General features: G+C 35.9%; 1 protein-coding gene across 1 annotated transcript in view; it reads right to left on the bottom strand.

The window, feature by feature from the left end:
- The window catches only part of PCCA (propionyl-CoA carboxylase subunit alpha), a 233,974-nt gene that overhangs the window by 46,607 nt on the left and 170,915 nt on the right, over positions 1 to 16,452 (bottom strand). The window contains exon 21 of the mRNA XM_015827965.1: positions 11,941 to 11,994. Coding sequence (XP_015683451.1) covers positions 11,941 to 11,994 — 54 coding nt within the window. The remainder of the gene's footprint in view (positions 1 to 11,940; positions 11,995 to 16,452) is intronic.

Below are 16,452 nucleotides of genomic sequence, written 5' to 3'. Positions count from 1 at the left end.
ATTTTAGGTATTTTGGTCCAGCTTTGCCCAAGAATAAGTACAACTTTTGCTAAAGCCTTTTTTTGGATCATAAAAGCTACTAGGATGTTAAGTATCAGCTTTTCATGTAAGTGTATAAAAGATCTCACACGGACTCCCGTAAAATTGAATAATTTATTAAGCAAATATAATACTAGTCCAAACTAAAAGAGCCTATGTAAGGATCTGGAAGGACAGTGGAAATTTAGCTTCTAATCCATGCTCAGCCATAAAGAAGGGGCACTGTTGTAATGATAGAAGTGGGGCTGGGATGAGTCATATATACCATCTTATGCTTCTTGGAGGCACGTGGAATATAAATATAATATACAAAAATAACATGCATGACCAAGAAAACTGCAAAGGTTTATCCAGGCAAGATGTGAATGGAAATGGTACCATTTCAAATGGTACCTTCAAAGGTCCAGGAAAATGCACATTTTTATTGCCTCTTTTTTTTAAAAAAAGGGGGGGGAAATACACAAACTGCAGTGAACCCTAATCTATAGGACTGATTTTCCCCCCCAGAAAATGGCCTTTTTAAGCTGTTTCTTGAATCTGAATTGTTCACATGGCAGGAAGGGAGAAGATAGTCAGTGAATATAAATAAGAAAATAGTATGGGAAAGAATTTGGCAATGCATTTGCAATGCATTTCCAGTTTGGAATTTTTCTTTAAACTGCTTTAAAAGAAAAAGCTATGACCAATTATAAAGAGACTGTCTTAAGCAAGTGAGCAGTTGTGCTAACAGGCATAATTGTTAATAGAAAAACTAATGAAACCATTAACTAACAAAACCATTCAAAAAGAGACAAGATAAGAATGACCTCTGACTCTATCCTTGTTCATTTTGGTTCCGAGATAATGAATGGAAACATATAGCAAGATGAGAAAATCATAAGAGTTAAGTTTGTTTGTTTTTTAATTATAAGTTAAGGGTATTTGTGAATGACCTGGTGTTAGTTCTGGAAGATCCACTAGAGGGAATAGAAATGTTAATGGGAAAATTAAAGGACTTTGGTATGCTAGCCAGTTCTAAGGTTAACAATCAGAAGACAAAGAAGTTAACAAAAAAAATGAAATTAGAAGATCAACTAGGACTGACAGAAAAAACTGGTTTAAAACTGATAAAAAAGTAACAAGTACATGGGCATTATGTCAAATTAAGATTTTATGTTATTTCAAAATAACTATTTAAGACATGGAATAAAATTAAAAAGGAAGTGATAAGAGAAATTAAAATTGTCACTATTAAGAACTTCTGTGATAAAAATGAAAGTTTTGCCAAGAATAATATTTTGTTTCAGACAATACCTGTTTTGATAACTCATGTACCATTCAAACAATAACAGAAAAATATATCTAAATTTGTGTGGGGAAAAAACTGTGAGTTAAATACAAGATGGAAAGGAAAGAGGAGAATTGGATTACCAGATTTGAAACTGAATTTGGAACTTGCAGTTTGGGCTCGATGGAAGAATGAATGTGGCTGAGAAACAAAATACTTTAAAAAATATAAAGTCACACCTGAGGTTTGGATGGCATTGAAACTTACAGCATGATAAAATTAATGTGATTTTTAAACATAATTTTATTAAATGTGCCATATTGAGAATATGGAATAGATATAAACCCAAGTTGTGCCCCAAAACACCTCTGAGGTCTCAGCACAAGGGATTCATAGAAGAGAAACAGGAAGTAAAGACAAATGGTTGATATATCAGGAATTATTGAAAATGAGCAAGGTAAATATAAGATTATAATAAATAATAATAATAGTAAAGTTGGAAAGGACCTTGGAGGTCATCTAGTCTAACCCCCTGCTCAGGCAGGAAACCCTATACCATTTTGGACAAATGGCTGTCCAGTCTCTTCTTAAAAACCTCCAGTGTTGGAGCATTCACCGCTTCTGGAAGCAGGTTGTTCCACTGGTTAATTGTTCTAACTGTCAGGAAGTTTCTCCTTAGTTCTAGGTTGCTTCTCTCCTTGCTTAGTTTCCACCCGTTGCTTCTTGTCCTGTCTTCAGGCACTTTGGAAAATAGCTTGACTCCCTCTTCTTTGTGGCAACCCCTGAGATATTGGAACACTGCTATCATGTCACCCCTCGTCCTTCTCTTCATTAAACTAGACATACCCAATTCCAGCAGCTGTTCCTTATATGCTTTAGCCTCCAGTCCCCTGATCATCTTTGTTGCTCTTCTCTGTGCTCTTTCTAGAGTCTCAACATCTTTTTTACATCGTGGTGACCAAAACTGGATGCAGTATTCCAAGTGTGGCCTTACCAAGGCATTGTAAAGTGGTATTAACACTTCACGTGATCTTGATTCTATCCCTGTTAATGCAGCCTAGCACTGTGTTGGCCTTTTTGGCAGCTNCAGCACACTGCTGGCTCATATTTAGGTGATTGTCCACTAGAACTCTGAGGTCCCTCTCACAATTACTACTATTGAGCAAGGTACCCCCTATACTATAGCTGTGCATTTGGTTTTTCTTGCCTAAATGTAGAACCTTGCTTTTTTCACTATTGAATTTCATTTTGTTAGATAGCGCCCAGTGTTCAAGTCTGTCCAGATCCTTCTGTATCTTAAGCCTGTCTTCTGGAGTGTTGGCTATTCCTGCCAGCTTGGAGTCGTCTGCAAATTTGATGAGTTCCCCATCTATCCCCTCGTCCAAGAGCAGCTAATAGCAGATGGATATAGTTGTCAATGGTTTTTCCCATTTACAATTATCAGGAAAATTCAAAATAGATAAAAAGACTTATGATATAGAGCAAAATCAGAATTTGAAGTACAATTGTATAGTGATAATGAGCATGTAATTGCAGAAATGTACAAACTTGTTGAAATTTGAAACAGAGGAAAAGCAAGTTAAAGAGCATATGATAAAGTGGACTAAGATTTTTGGTTATAATATACAGATTGATCAATGAGAAAATGTGTGGTTAAAATTGCACTATGTTATGATCTTAAAAAGATTTTTAATAAGATGTATTGTTGGCACATGATGCCAGAGAAACCATCTAGAATGTACAAAAATATTTGAAATGTGCGTATGTTGGAAATGTGAGCAACAGGAAAGGACATTTTATCATGCTTAGTGGGCATATTAGAAAATTTAAAAAATTGATTCAAATACATACATAGATACAGAGGATTTTAAAGATTAACATTCAGAATTTGTCCTTTTAGGCTAAATGTCTAAAGGGTTAGAAAAAAATCCCTGTAAGATTATTTCAATATACAATTATCGCAGTAAGACATGCACTAATATGTAAAGATTTGGCACCACCCATTATGGAGGAATGATTGGTAAAATTCATAGAACTTGCTGAGATGGACAAACTGACTTCTTTGATCACAGAAAGGACAATATCTACATTTATTGATGATAAAAATGAATTTATGATTTATGATTTTGATGATTAAACTGGTTGAATTATAGAAAGAAGAGTCATGAAGTAATTTTAGAGAGGGAGTTTAAAATATAATTGTATTTATAACTGCTGTGACAAATATAGCAAGCTAACTTTTTATACTTTTATATGTTTCTTTTTCTCCTATCTCCTTGTCTTATTTCACTTTTAGGTTTTCTGTTATTTCTATTTTTTTTCTATTCCAATTTAGCTTGTATTAATGCTTATTAATGCTCTTAAAACTTTTAATAAAAATTACACAAGTAGTTCTCAACATACGACCATAATGGAGGCAGCCCATTATGATTGTATGCTATAGCAGTCATGTGAACAATCTGATTTTGCAACCTTCTGGGGTGATTTGTAAAGTAAAAATACCAGTTGTAAGGATTGGTTTCATGATTCTTTCTTTGTCTGAGGAAATAATCAAAGACATAACTTGCAATTGGTATGAGGCCTATTACAGGAGAATCAGGAAAACCACTTGGTTTCACGATTCTCTCTTTGCCCCATATTGGCATAAAATAAGTGAAATAAAGCAGAAATACACTGAAAATTGAAAATTAATAATCTAGGCTGTATAATGATCTTCTGTTAGATAGGAATTCACTAGGAATTCACTAGTAACATAAATAGATTAGATGAAATTATCTGAATTAGAATTTAAAAGTTCAGTGTGGTAAGGGTTGCTAAAACACAAATGTATAACTAACATTTCTATAACTAAGAGTATAAAGACCAAAAACTGATCAACAGAATTGTCCACAAACGCTGTAAACATTTACAATAGAAACATCAAACAAATCTATCACCATCAGTGGTGTCTAACAACTTATCTACACTGAAAACCAATGAAACTTTTAACTTTCCAACATATACCTTAAAACATCTGCCTTGCAGGGCTAGTTACTTTCATTTCCCATACTTAATAAAAACAGAAAAATGTGTGGTACAAACAGAGACTTTGTGTCTAATTTTCCATGATCTCAGATGACAAGACATAGCACAAGCTTCGTCTCTTGCTAATTAAACGAATCAATTAAGGGACTATTGTTGCAACTGTGTAACTGCTGTTCTATAGTGCCAATAACAACCCCACAGGGAGGTCTTTTACTACATTAAAATGCTGTCCTCCACAACTCCATCTGATATTATTAGAAACAGTTATTTGCGTCTTGCTGTCATATTAGTAGCAGCAGCAAATTATGGAAATATGCAGACCAGAATGGTCCCAGTATGAGTTCAGGTTTGGTTTCCAGCCTCCAAGGGAACAAATACTGAAAATTCCAAAGTTCCCTAAAGTTCATTAATGGAACTGATAAATTTACCAGCACAGCAGCTATTTTCATGCTAGGTAAGGGTCACATATTTGCATATTTTCCTGCTAAGCTGATACAATTCAACTAGATAAATTATCATATTAAGTTTGCCCTCCTGAGTTAAACTGATGGAGTTCAAAATTGTTTTCAATGGTTGTCATTAATCGCTGTTATATCTGAAATGCTTCCTTTGAAATCTAATTGTGATGTAGTATCAAGGGTCATATTAATAGCATTCAAGATGTTAAAATATTGTAAAAACCTGCTCATTTTACTTGTATCATTGAAGCACTTTAGAGTAATGAGAAATAAAATCTCATCTTTTTATTTTTGTAAAAAGTCTTGTCAATAAAAAGAAAATTTAATTTAAAATATGAGATTTAAATTATGTTTAACCTCCTCATTTGATTTTGTGTCACTGAGATTCATAGTAGAACCGTATGAAAATAAAAGGGAATTTGCCAGTTACATTCCAAAATGCCATTTATTTCACCATCCCCAACAACAGAAATTCAATTTCAAATACACTCTTAAACATAATATACCACTAATGTATTGGAATCATATATATCTTCAACATGCACACAACCAGCCAATCTGTTTTATTTATACAATCTGAAGAGAAACCAGAGTATATGTCTTATTATTTATATGACATAAATGCGACAAAGCCTGATTATCACTTCTAGATTAATTGGATACAGAATACAGGAGCAAAAAGCAACTGATCATTTCCCTGTTTTCTTCCTGAAATTCTTCCAAACTGTTTATTCCCAGCCCGTTTTCAGATGTGCTCTATAAAAAGCCTTCTACCTCATTTGAAGAGAACTGCAGGGAAAAAGTGGCAAATGAGAAAATAAGAACATCAGGAATTCACAACTGAAGGTTGTGGCTCCCTAGCTAAAACCAGAATTTTGAGTATTGTTAAGCTGATGAATTCATTTTCCATTTTGCTTCTTGTTCCTGGCAAAGACATAAGAGTTCTATGAACAAGCAACTATCCCATGTTCTTTAAATTATTATATAAGTTACAGACTGTTGTTTTGAAACATATTAGATAAGTTCATTAAATTTGTCTTCTGTTTTAATAATATTTAACATTTGATATATGGATTAATTATTTAAAATGGGGTAAATATATTTCTTGCATATACTTACCTCTAATAAAATAATTAGTTTTATTTTTTTTATTTTAACAAGAAAAGTGCAAAAAATTCAGTAATCATTTAGGCAGTTGTGGTAAAGCAAAGTCAAGATATAATTTGGATTATGCTGCCCATCCTCAATATTTAAATATTTCAAAAATGATTTTTCATAAAAGCAGATTTGAAGATTTTGCAACCCATTTTGGCATGTACTATATAATTCTAAATATATAATTTTTGAGTATGACAGTTTTAAAACAAAACATGGTGAACTGCAATTGTATTCAATTATGTTAACCAACTTTGTTAAACCTATAACTGAATATTAAGATTTGAGCTACATAGACATTCATTTGATTCCCCCAGAAGGGACATTTCCAGTATCTCTAATCTATTCAATTTTTTTTTCAAAGCTGGTAAAGTTTAAGAATCAAAGCCCATACCTTTGAATAATACTTTCTTTTTACTTGAATATCTAGTTCTAGTATATTCAATTGCAGGATTATCACAAAATTAAAAAGAACAAATATTCAGCTGGAATTATAAACAGACTTCTTTTATACCAACAGATAACAGTCCTTTCGATAGTGCACCTGTCTATAGGTGTAACAATGAACTATTCCCATACCATAATGACTTGGAAACTTTTCCTGAGATTAGAATAGCTCTGAATACTGCTAGCGTGGTGAGGACTGAACAACCAATTTAATACTTGAAACCTCTTAAGTATTAAATCAGGATTATGGTATCACCTTTTCTAACCAATACATTTTTATTAGGGTCTAGGACAATTAACCGCTGGCATGGCTGTCCCCACTTCACCATGCACCCCCTGCCACAGCCAACCATTGCAGTCATTGATCTTATTATTATTATTATAATTATGTCATATAAGCTGGCTTTCTGCCGGTGTTCCTCACCCACTAATAATCCCCTGGCACTCCTCCCCCGCACCCTCATCCCAGGCGATTTGCCAAGGGATACTTGTCCCCAGCCAATCCATAATGTAGGACAAATAGTCGCACATCCTGGCTCTGCCTTCCCACTGGATGCAGTCCCACCGGCTCAACTTCTGCACAAAGTTTATCCCTTTTTCCCCATACAGAATCCAGAGCACCATAGCTGACAGATGGTGGCACCTATCACATTGGAGGAAAGCACCTCTAATCTTATGATTGTACTTTTTGGGGCCTGTAATGATGATGGTGCTGTTGATACCAGGGCAAAGTAGAAAAATCTGGTTCCTATGTTGGCGTTAGTATCTTATTGTATAAATTGCTTTATTGCAGTCCTTTGTTGCTGTTGTTGCTTATGAGAATCTGGTTCGGGCTGAGTGGTTAATTATTTGCAAATTTGTCACCCTGAATCCCTGAGAAAGTTCAATGTCACTGTCCAATATGGGCTGTAGTATAGGAGATGACCAGGCTGAGCCAAAGGGAGTGGTCAAACGCATCATTAGTCATGAGTCCCTGCACGCCCCCAAGAGCTCTTAGTTCAGCCCATCTTGAATTCTTTTCTTATCTCCCGCTAATTTCCCTTGGCTGTTAGTAGCTCAGATTCTTGTAGAATGCTTAGACTTGTAATAAATCTTTATACTCATTTGATGTGCCTGATTCTCCTGATTTCCTGGTGTTTGACATTAATCTGAGCTATTCCTCTTTACCAAAAATTTTCTTGGACTCTGGAATACTCTAGCCAAGACCTCAGATTCCAGAGCTATAGCAATAGCAGATGAGAGGTTGAGAGGACTAGGATGAGGCTGATAATAGAATGGAAACTGTTGAGGTCAGGATAGAATTTGATGATTTATTTCCACAATTCAGGTGAAAAACAGCTGTATCTCATGTAAAGAAGAGGCTTCAAGGGGTATGAGTAAGTGCTGTTCTAGGTCAATCACTGTCAGACCTATAAGGTAGACCAGATCAAGAACCAAGACGTGTTGGCTTAAAGCTAATTTTATTAGAATGAATACAGATAGTCCTTGACTTACGACCACAATTGAGCCCAAAACCTATGTTGCTAAGTGAGACATTTGTTAAGTGAGTTTCACCCCATTTTATGACCTTTCTTCTCACAGTTGTTAAGTGAATCACTGCAGTGGTTAAGTTAGTAACAAGGTTGTTAAGTGAATCTGGCTTCCCCATTGACTTTGCATGTCAGAAGGTCACAAAAGGTTATCATGTGATCCTGGGACACTGCAACCATCATAAATATGAATCAGTTGCCAAGTGTCTGAATTTTGATCCTGTGACATGGGGAGGCTGAAATGGTCATAAGTGTGAAAAATGGTCATAAGTCACTTTTTTCAGTGCCATTGTATCTTTGAATGGTCATTAAATGAACTGTTGTAAGTTGAGGACTACCTGTATAATAACAGAATCTTGCAAGTCTAATATATGCCTCCCCTCCTATCTCTTTTAGCTTTATGTGAATTAGGGGAGCACCTGCCTTAGGGGTTTTTAAAATCTCTTATCTTTGTATAAACTTAAGAAAACTTTATTTGCTTGTTGCCTCAGGGAACTGAGAGAGGGATGTCAAGGCCATTGTCTCTATACTCTACAACCATGAAGATATTGGCATATGTGTGCCCATGGCTGAGTCAGTGATTTGCAGGTACAAGTTATTGCCAATGATGATATAGTTACTGGTGGATAGAAAGATATACAGTGTGTTGGCAGAGAGTGCTGTTTTGAAAGAAATAATGGCTCTAGGTCTGTGTTTGTGAGTTATGTTGGGATTTAGTGCTTTCAATATCCATAGTGGATAAAATGTTAGGGAAATTACAAGTTTTCTTAGGAGGTCTGTGATGTATTTTATGTAAGCGACTTTTGAGTACAGTCCATGAAAACTGATACTCCTATTGTTACAATGAGTAAAGAAACAGCCTGATGTAACGTCATCTTAGCCTAGCCTTAGGACTAGCACTGATGATGTTAGCTAGTTTGGGTAATGACACATCTGCAAGAAAACAACCAAGCTCATAGAGCACCAAGGACTTCATGTCAACCCTGAGCTATGAATATTCTCCTTTATTGGCAACATCATCTTTGGCTGCAGTCAGTGCAATACATAAATTGTAGAGGATTCTTCATTTTCAGTCCTTTAGAAATGATGTTATAGTATTTCCACTTAATTTAGAATTGTGTCTGTTTGTATGGGTGCGAGTTCTTTAGTGGGTTGTATGGATATCCACCCCATCCAGTGCTTCTTGTTGTAGATGGAGATGGAGATGGAAGAGGAGGAGGAGGAGGAGGAGGAGGAGGAGGAGGAAGCTGAAAGCATGTATTTATTATGCATGACAATCTGTTCTTGCAGATATTAACAAAATTGTATGTTTCTGGACTTAAAATTCTTGAAATTTGTTCTGTCACATCTTTGATCCTTGTTTCTGGCAGACAGCCACTTTGCAAGCTGACATGGCTAGACAACATACATTTGTCTGAATTTCTCATAGTAGTGAGTCACCAATTATCACGACTTTTTTCTTTCTCTTTTTAAAGGGCAAAGATGCATCCTGTCTTCTCTTGAAGAATCTACTACTGTTATGTTTCTGTTCTGCAGTGTCTTTTTTCTTTCCTTGAATGATCACAACCCAAGGCCTCAAATCTATTTATTATTTCTAGCAGAATCTTCTACGTCTCTTGCTTTTGATGCTTGCTCTTATTCCTGTATTTGTCTTCCTCATAAATAGTTGCTTCCACTGCTGGTTTCTGTTGTTTCTGTCCTGTCTTTGAGCTGATAAATGTCTTTTCTCATCATCTGAAATGTGGCCATACATTACTCCAATCCTTTCATTTTTTCTTTAAGGACAGCTATGAGGTTTGTATTTGGTATAATATGTGCTGTTCTTTTGAATCACAAAGGCAAACTTACCATATAGTATGTACTGAAGGTACAGATGCATATCTGTTCTTCACTTTTTCTTCTCAGAGACTACCAGTAGAAAAGGGTTTTATTTCTTCTTGTTCCTTTTTCAGTTCTCAGGACCCTTTAAACTCAATAACCCTTTAAAACTTGCCTTCCTATAAGTGCCTAACAACTCTGCATACTCATCAGAAAGCAGTTAGTCAACCACCCAAAACTATTACAATCCAAAGCTATTCAAAAGATTATCCTTTCATCTCATGTAATTTGATAAATAATTCCTCAAAATACGCAACTTCTTTGTCATTTTCTTTTTTCTCCTGTTTGCTCTTCTATTTTTAATTGATCTTGTTTTTTGTTCTTAGCATCATTTGCTACCTTTCTGAGTTTCAATTTTCCTGATACCATCATAAATTGGTACTACCTAGAAATGTTTGTGATGGTTCTTTTTATCATCTGCTGTGACCCATTTTGGAGTTTTCAGTATTAGTCTGTTCTATCAAAAATCCTATTTATCACTAGTCTGGGTTTAAAGATTTATTATATTCCAAGATAGGCATCTGACTAAACTTTAATTTTTGTTCTTATTTAGATTCTAACATTAGGTAGCAACTTATCCTTAGATTTCCCACTTCTTTTACTTTTTCCCATGACAATAGCAGGTAGAAATGCATTTCATATATAATGTACACATACACACAAAGAATAAAGGCATGCACAAACTATTGTTTGATTGTGATTCTGTTGAAAATAAGAAGTTGCTTCCTCTCAGCTAAGAATTCAAGTCTGACAAAGGCCAGTTGATATTCAGAATAATAAGAGTTGGCAGGGACATTGGAGGTCTTTTAGTCCAACCCTCTGCTCAAACAGGAGACCTATACCATTTCAGACAATAGGCCTTCCAATCCTTCTTAAAAACCTTGTCTTGCTTCAGATGCTTTGGAAAACAGGTTGATCCCCTCTTTTTTGTGGTAGCCCCTTAGATAATGGAAGACCGCTATTATGTCACCCCTATTTTCATGAGCATTTTCTGGAATGTTAGCTATTCCCACCAGCTTGGTGTCATCTGCAAATTTGATGAGTTCCTGTTCTATCCCCTTAACCAAATTGTTTATGAAGATGTTGAAGAATACTGGGCTTAAGACAGAACCTTGAGGTACTCCACTGCCTAGTTCCCTCCATGTAGATGTAGTTCCAGTAAGGACTACACGTTGAATGAGGTTGGTCAGCCAGTTATGAATCCATCTGGATTGACCTACAACTACAATTGAGCCCAAAATTCCTGTTGCTAAGTGAGATATTTGTTAAGTGAATTTGAATCACTGCAGTTGTTAAGTTAGTAACACAGTTGTTAAGTGAATCTGGCTTCTCCATTGGCCTTGCTAGTCAAAAGTTCGCAAAGGGTGATCATATGATCCCGAGAGACTGCAACCGTCATAAATATGAATCAGTTGCCAAGCATTTAAATTTTGATCATGTGACCATGAGATGCTGCAATGGTCATAAGTGTGAAAAATGGTCATAAGTCATTTTTTACAGTGTAACTTCGAACAGTCACTAAACCGTTGTTGTAAGTCAACTTTACTTGCCTCTAAATGTTTGCAGATTCATTGCTTATCAACCAGTGAGCTGTGTAGCTACTCCCCAGATGCATAGTTCTTTCCCTTAGCCCAGGGATCCCCAACACCCGTGCCGCAGCCCACTACTGGGTCACGGCCAATTTGCAACCGGGCTGCATTGCTCACTCACGTTGAGCTGTGCACACGTGCGCACCGGACCGCCTCTCATGAGGCCTGGTTCCCCTCTCCCTCCCCCCTCCACCAGGTTGCCAAGCCACAAAGGTTGAGGACACTGCCTTAGCCATCTTATATAATCATCTGAGGGAGCGAGAGAGGGAGGGGGAGACAGAGAGAGACCAAGACAGAGACAGAGAGAGACAGAGACGGAGAGAGAACCTAATAGGTGTTATTATAGTTTAGGCAAAGGTGGGAAAGGAAAAATGCTCAAAATATGGAGAAAAAGGTTTTCCCCTTTTAATCAAAATACATATTCATTCATAACTAGATAACACAAAATGTGAAATAAACAAAGTATGTTAAATTTGTATAAAATGTGAAATGAAAACTATGTTAAATTTTTATAAAACGTCTATGAATAGCTGGTAAAGTTTAGCATTACTCACCACTGTTCCAAGAAACTGAATACTAAGATTTCCATCAGCATCTCGAGAAAGCCACTGGAAGAAACAGAGTAACAATGAGAGTATAGTCTTATCAGCAAGGAATTTTCTCCCTAAGATTTCTGACAAATTGCTTATGAAACCTGAGACATATACACAGGTCACATTCAATGAAACTCATGTTTAAAGCAGAAATGTATGTCATACAGGAAAATAACAGTCATATTAATGTTTGATAATATTTTCACAGCTGAATGGAATGGGCACCGGATTTAATACCTTTCAGAAATGGACGATAATCGGTCAAACAATCAGAATTGACTATAATCAATTCTCTTTCCATCATTAACTGATCAAATAAGATAGAAATCCTAAATATCCAAATATATTGTCAGAGACTCCTACTAATTTTTTTTCTCTTTGTCTTGCATTTTTGTAAATTTTGTCTATTTGCCTTATTTCCACTTACACAGAGCTCTGCAACAAATTTCTTTGAGCTCAGAACAGTGGGTTAATGTTTATTTATTTATTGTTTATTTATTGTTCGAATTTATATCCCGCCCTTCTCCTTGCGGACTCAGGGCGGCTCATGTTTGGCTTGTGCCATAGATTTCAATCTCCATTCAACCATAAAACATACTTAATGATTTGGGACATTGTATGAGAAGAGCCATGTTATTCTATGATGATAAAAAAAAATCAGAAGGCATCTGGTAGCATCTTTTCCAACTACCAAATTTAATTAAAAGGCATATGCTTTGGAGAGCTACAGCTTGCCTCAGCAGATGCACAGATTTGGGGTAAGTGATCTTTAGACCACTTCTACCATTTTTATCCCCCAGACTCTCACAAGCCCTTTGATAGTGATTCAGTATTGTCTTTGCTTATGTTTGTGTGAAATGCTACAACTCTTACAGGATCAAACACTGCTTTGCCTCTAATAGAAGAGAATATATGTAACTCAGGTTGAACTGCAGAGTCCTTGGCACTCTCTGAGCTTGGATTTTTGTTTGCAGACATTTCATTACTCAACTAAGTAACATCACCAGTATAAGCAACTGTGGGGCTTGCTCTCTGTTTATATGCAATAATTTCCCCTGACAATATTAAATGGAGTGTAGTTTTCTCCTCAGTAGTTCCTTGATTTGCATAGTGTTTTCTGCTTGATTATTTGCCTGCTAATCTAGATGTTGGCTACTGGGAATTGTTCTTAGTTTTTTATTGTCTCATTTGAATAGCATCTAAATGTGCTTTATCTCTATGGGTCTTGATGGCTGGTTTGTCTGAATGCCAAGCTTCTAAATATTCCTTAGCATTTTTTTATTTGATGTTAACAGTTATGAGGTTTAGTTTGTCCATATGTTGTGACTGCTAATTGGTGTTCATGGAAGCACTCTGCTAGTCTTCTGCCTGTCTGTTCTAAACAGTGTCTGTTACCGTCCTTACATATTATGTTATAGGTCCTGTTTTTCTTCTTGGACTAAGTAGCCTTATAGATACTCTTTGGGGCTAAGTAGTCTTGTAATGACTTCTGCTTAAGAAGAGTCATTTATAACATACACTGTCAAAGAAACAGGTAGAAAACAATACCCAAATGAAACAACTACCAAGGAGAAGATTAAAATTGGGAAACCAGATTAAAATCTAGTCCTGCCTTAGGCACAAAAGCCAGGTGGGTACCTTGGGCCATTATCTTCTCTTAGCCCTAGGAAGAAGGCAAGGGCAAACCACTTCCACAAATCTTGCTAAGAAAACTATAAGGACTTGTTTAAGTAGTTGCCAAGAATCAGTTGCCAAAACACATAAACAAATAAACAAATCAGGTTTACCCTTTGTCTTTATTTAGTTTGGTCAAAATGGCTATTTTACATTCAGTTGAATAAGGGATACAAAAAGAATACCAGGATGACACAGGTACACACACACACACACGTGTGTGTGTGTATATGTATATATTTGTATATGTATATGTATATACACATACACTATATACTTTAAGATAATTTTGTCATTATTACCTAATTTTTAAAAAGCTTCATGAAAGCAATAATAAATGGAAGCATTTCCCTCGTAAACAATTATGACTGCATTTTAAATAACAACAACAATATTGCTTTTTCTTTTTTTCTTTCCCTTCAATTAATACATCATGTTTTAGCCCTCCAGTCTGTTCATAGGAAAACAAAAGAGAATGAATCAAGTCTGGACATATTTCAATAAAAATTATTAACAAAATGGAAAATATGGGAAAAAATCAAACAAAAATCCTGACATTTACATTTATAAAGGAAACAGGAATATACAGTTTTCCCAACTGCTAGAGGAAACACAATCGTACTTCGGAAACTGTAAAGAAGAACAAAGTACCAGGGCCTACAATGAAGAATTTCTGTGCCAAAACAAACAGATACAGACTAATCAGGAGGTTGTCAAAACTAGTTAACTGAAGAATATTCTTTCATTTTTTTAAAAAATGAGTGCTCTTTATCTTAACAGCTTCTATGCTGGAGAACAACGTATTACAGTACCAGGAAAAAATCCACTACATGAATAGTTGATGTGGGAACAAAGGTGAAAATGATATTAAGATCATGCAGGTGTTTTATTTATCAGTATGTGAGAAAAAAGGACAGAACCTGAATATTGTATGTAAATATATTGCTCAAAAAAATAAAGGGAACATTTTAACATGGAACTGAAGGGGTTTGCGTTCCCTTTATTTTTTTGAGCAGTATACTATAGTGCAGTGTTTCTCAACCTTGACAATTTTAAGGCATGTGGACTTCAACTCCCAGAATTCCACAGCCAGCATTGCTGGCTGTGGAATTCTGGGAGTTGAAGTCCCCATGCCTTAAAATTGTCAAGGTTGAGAAACACTGCTATAGTGTGTTATTTTCTGAGTCAGATTCCAGGATGCAGGATGAAGGCCTCTTCCACATGTTTCCAACCAATACAGTCCTGAGACTTTCTTTTGTCAATTGGGCCCGCAATACTTGCTGATGTCGTTGATCCATCTTGCTTTAGGTCTCTTTCATGGACACTTTTGATCAAGTGGGATCCATTCTAGGACTGCCTTGGTCCACCTGCCATCAGTTCTTCTTGCTATGTGACCAGCCCGTTTCCATTTCAATTCTTTAACTCTCTTGACAATATTGTATACTTTTATTTGTTCTCTAATACACATGCAAGTCTTTCTATCTTGTCTTGTACATGCATTATATAGTAGGACATAGATTGCAAAATGCATCTGAATGTAAATGTTTTTCTTTTAAAACATAATATATCTAGTCCCTTTATTTTAAAGATAAAGAAATTATAAAATTATTTATTTATTAAATATACTTTATGCCACCACAATGATAATAAACTCTCAGTAGCTTACATAGGAAAAAGTAGGATATAAAACATACCTAATACAAAAACTGAAAATCCACAGCAATACAATCTGTATGCTACTAAACTTCCATGACTTTATCTAGCTGAACGCTGCATTATTTCTGAACCAAGGTACCTCAAACTGGCTAATTTATAGAACGTCTCAAAAATCTAGGATCCATGACTCCAGTGGAGTTGAAATGTGGCAAATTTTATGAGATAAAAATGATCATAAAGCATTTTATGATATAATACAAAACATCTTAAAACATTTCCTGTGGTCAACTGCTGATGTTTGCCTGTGATATACACTTCAACAGGGGCTACTTTCAAGACAGATACCTCTTTGAATAGCTGCCTGAATTTTTAAAAGTGCATTAGTAGCTCTGCAATTGTTGAAGGCACTGAAGAATTTGATAAGGAAGTATCTCTGAAACAATGAGCCAAGGTATCATGGGTTGTCTAGTGATACCACTCAATAAAAAATAAATGATGGCAACGTCACATCAAAATGGGAAAAGGCTCTCTGAAGTAGCTCAGTCTTCTAGGGCTTTTGAAAGGAGGTACGCTGCTCTCCACAAGATTACTCCACAGTGTTGGTGTTGCCATGGAAAACAGCATCTTCTTGCCTCAGCCCCTGAACCTCCTGAAAGTGTGGGCTTTGTAACCGTTTCAGCCCAATTAGATCTAGCTAGTTGACTGAAAGGTGCCAAGTCCTTCTGCCTTAGGCCCAGTACTTCCATCTTAAGCCCAGTACTCTTCAACATCTTCATAAATGACTTAGATGAGGGAATTGAAGGGGAACTTATCAAATTTGCAGATAATACCAAACTGACAGGAGTAGCCAACACCCCAGAAGATAAACTCAGGATCCAAAAAGATCTAGACAAACTTGAACAATGGGCCCTATCCAACAAAATGAGTTTCAATGTGGAGAAAAGCAAAGTTTTACATTTAGGCAGGAAAAATCAAAGGTACAAATACAGATTGGGCGAGACCTGGCTTAAAAACAGTAACTGTGAAAGGGACCTTGGAGTCCTAGTGGATGATCACTAGACCATGAGCCAGCAGTGTGCAACAGCAACCAAAAAAGCTAATACAATCCTGGGTTGTATGAACAGAGGCATAGAATAAAGATCA

Source organism: Protobothrops mucrosquamatus, unplaced genomic scaffold (assembly GCF_001527695.2).
Source record: "Protobothrops mucrosquamatus isolate PMUCROS unplaced genomic scaffold, P.Mucros_1.0 scaffold_218, whole genome shotgun sequence".
In the NCBI taxonomy this organism is placed as follows: domain Eukaryota; kingdom Metazoa; phylum Chordata; class Lepidosauria; order Squamata; family Viperidae; genus Protobothrops; species Protobothrops mucrosquamatus.
This window is presented reverse-complemented; position numbering and strand designations above follow the sequence as displayed.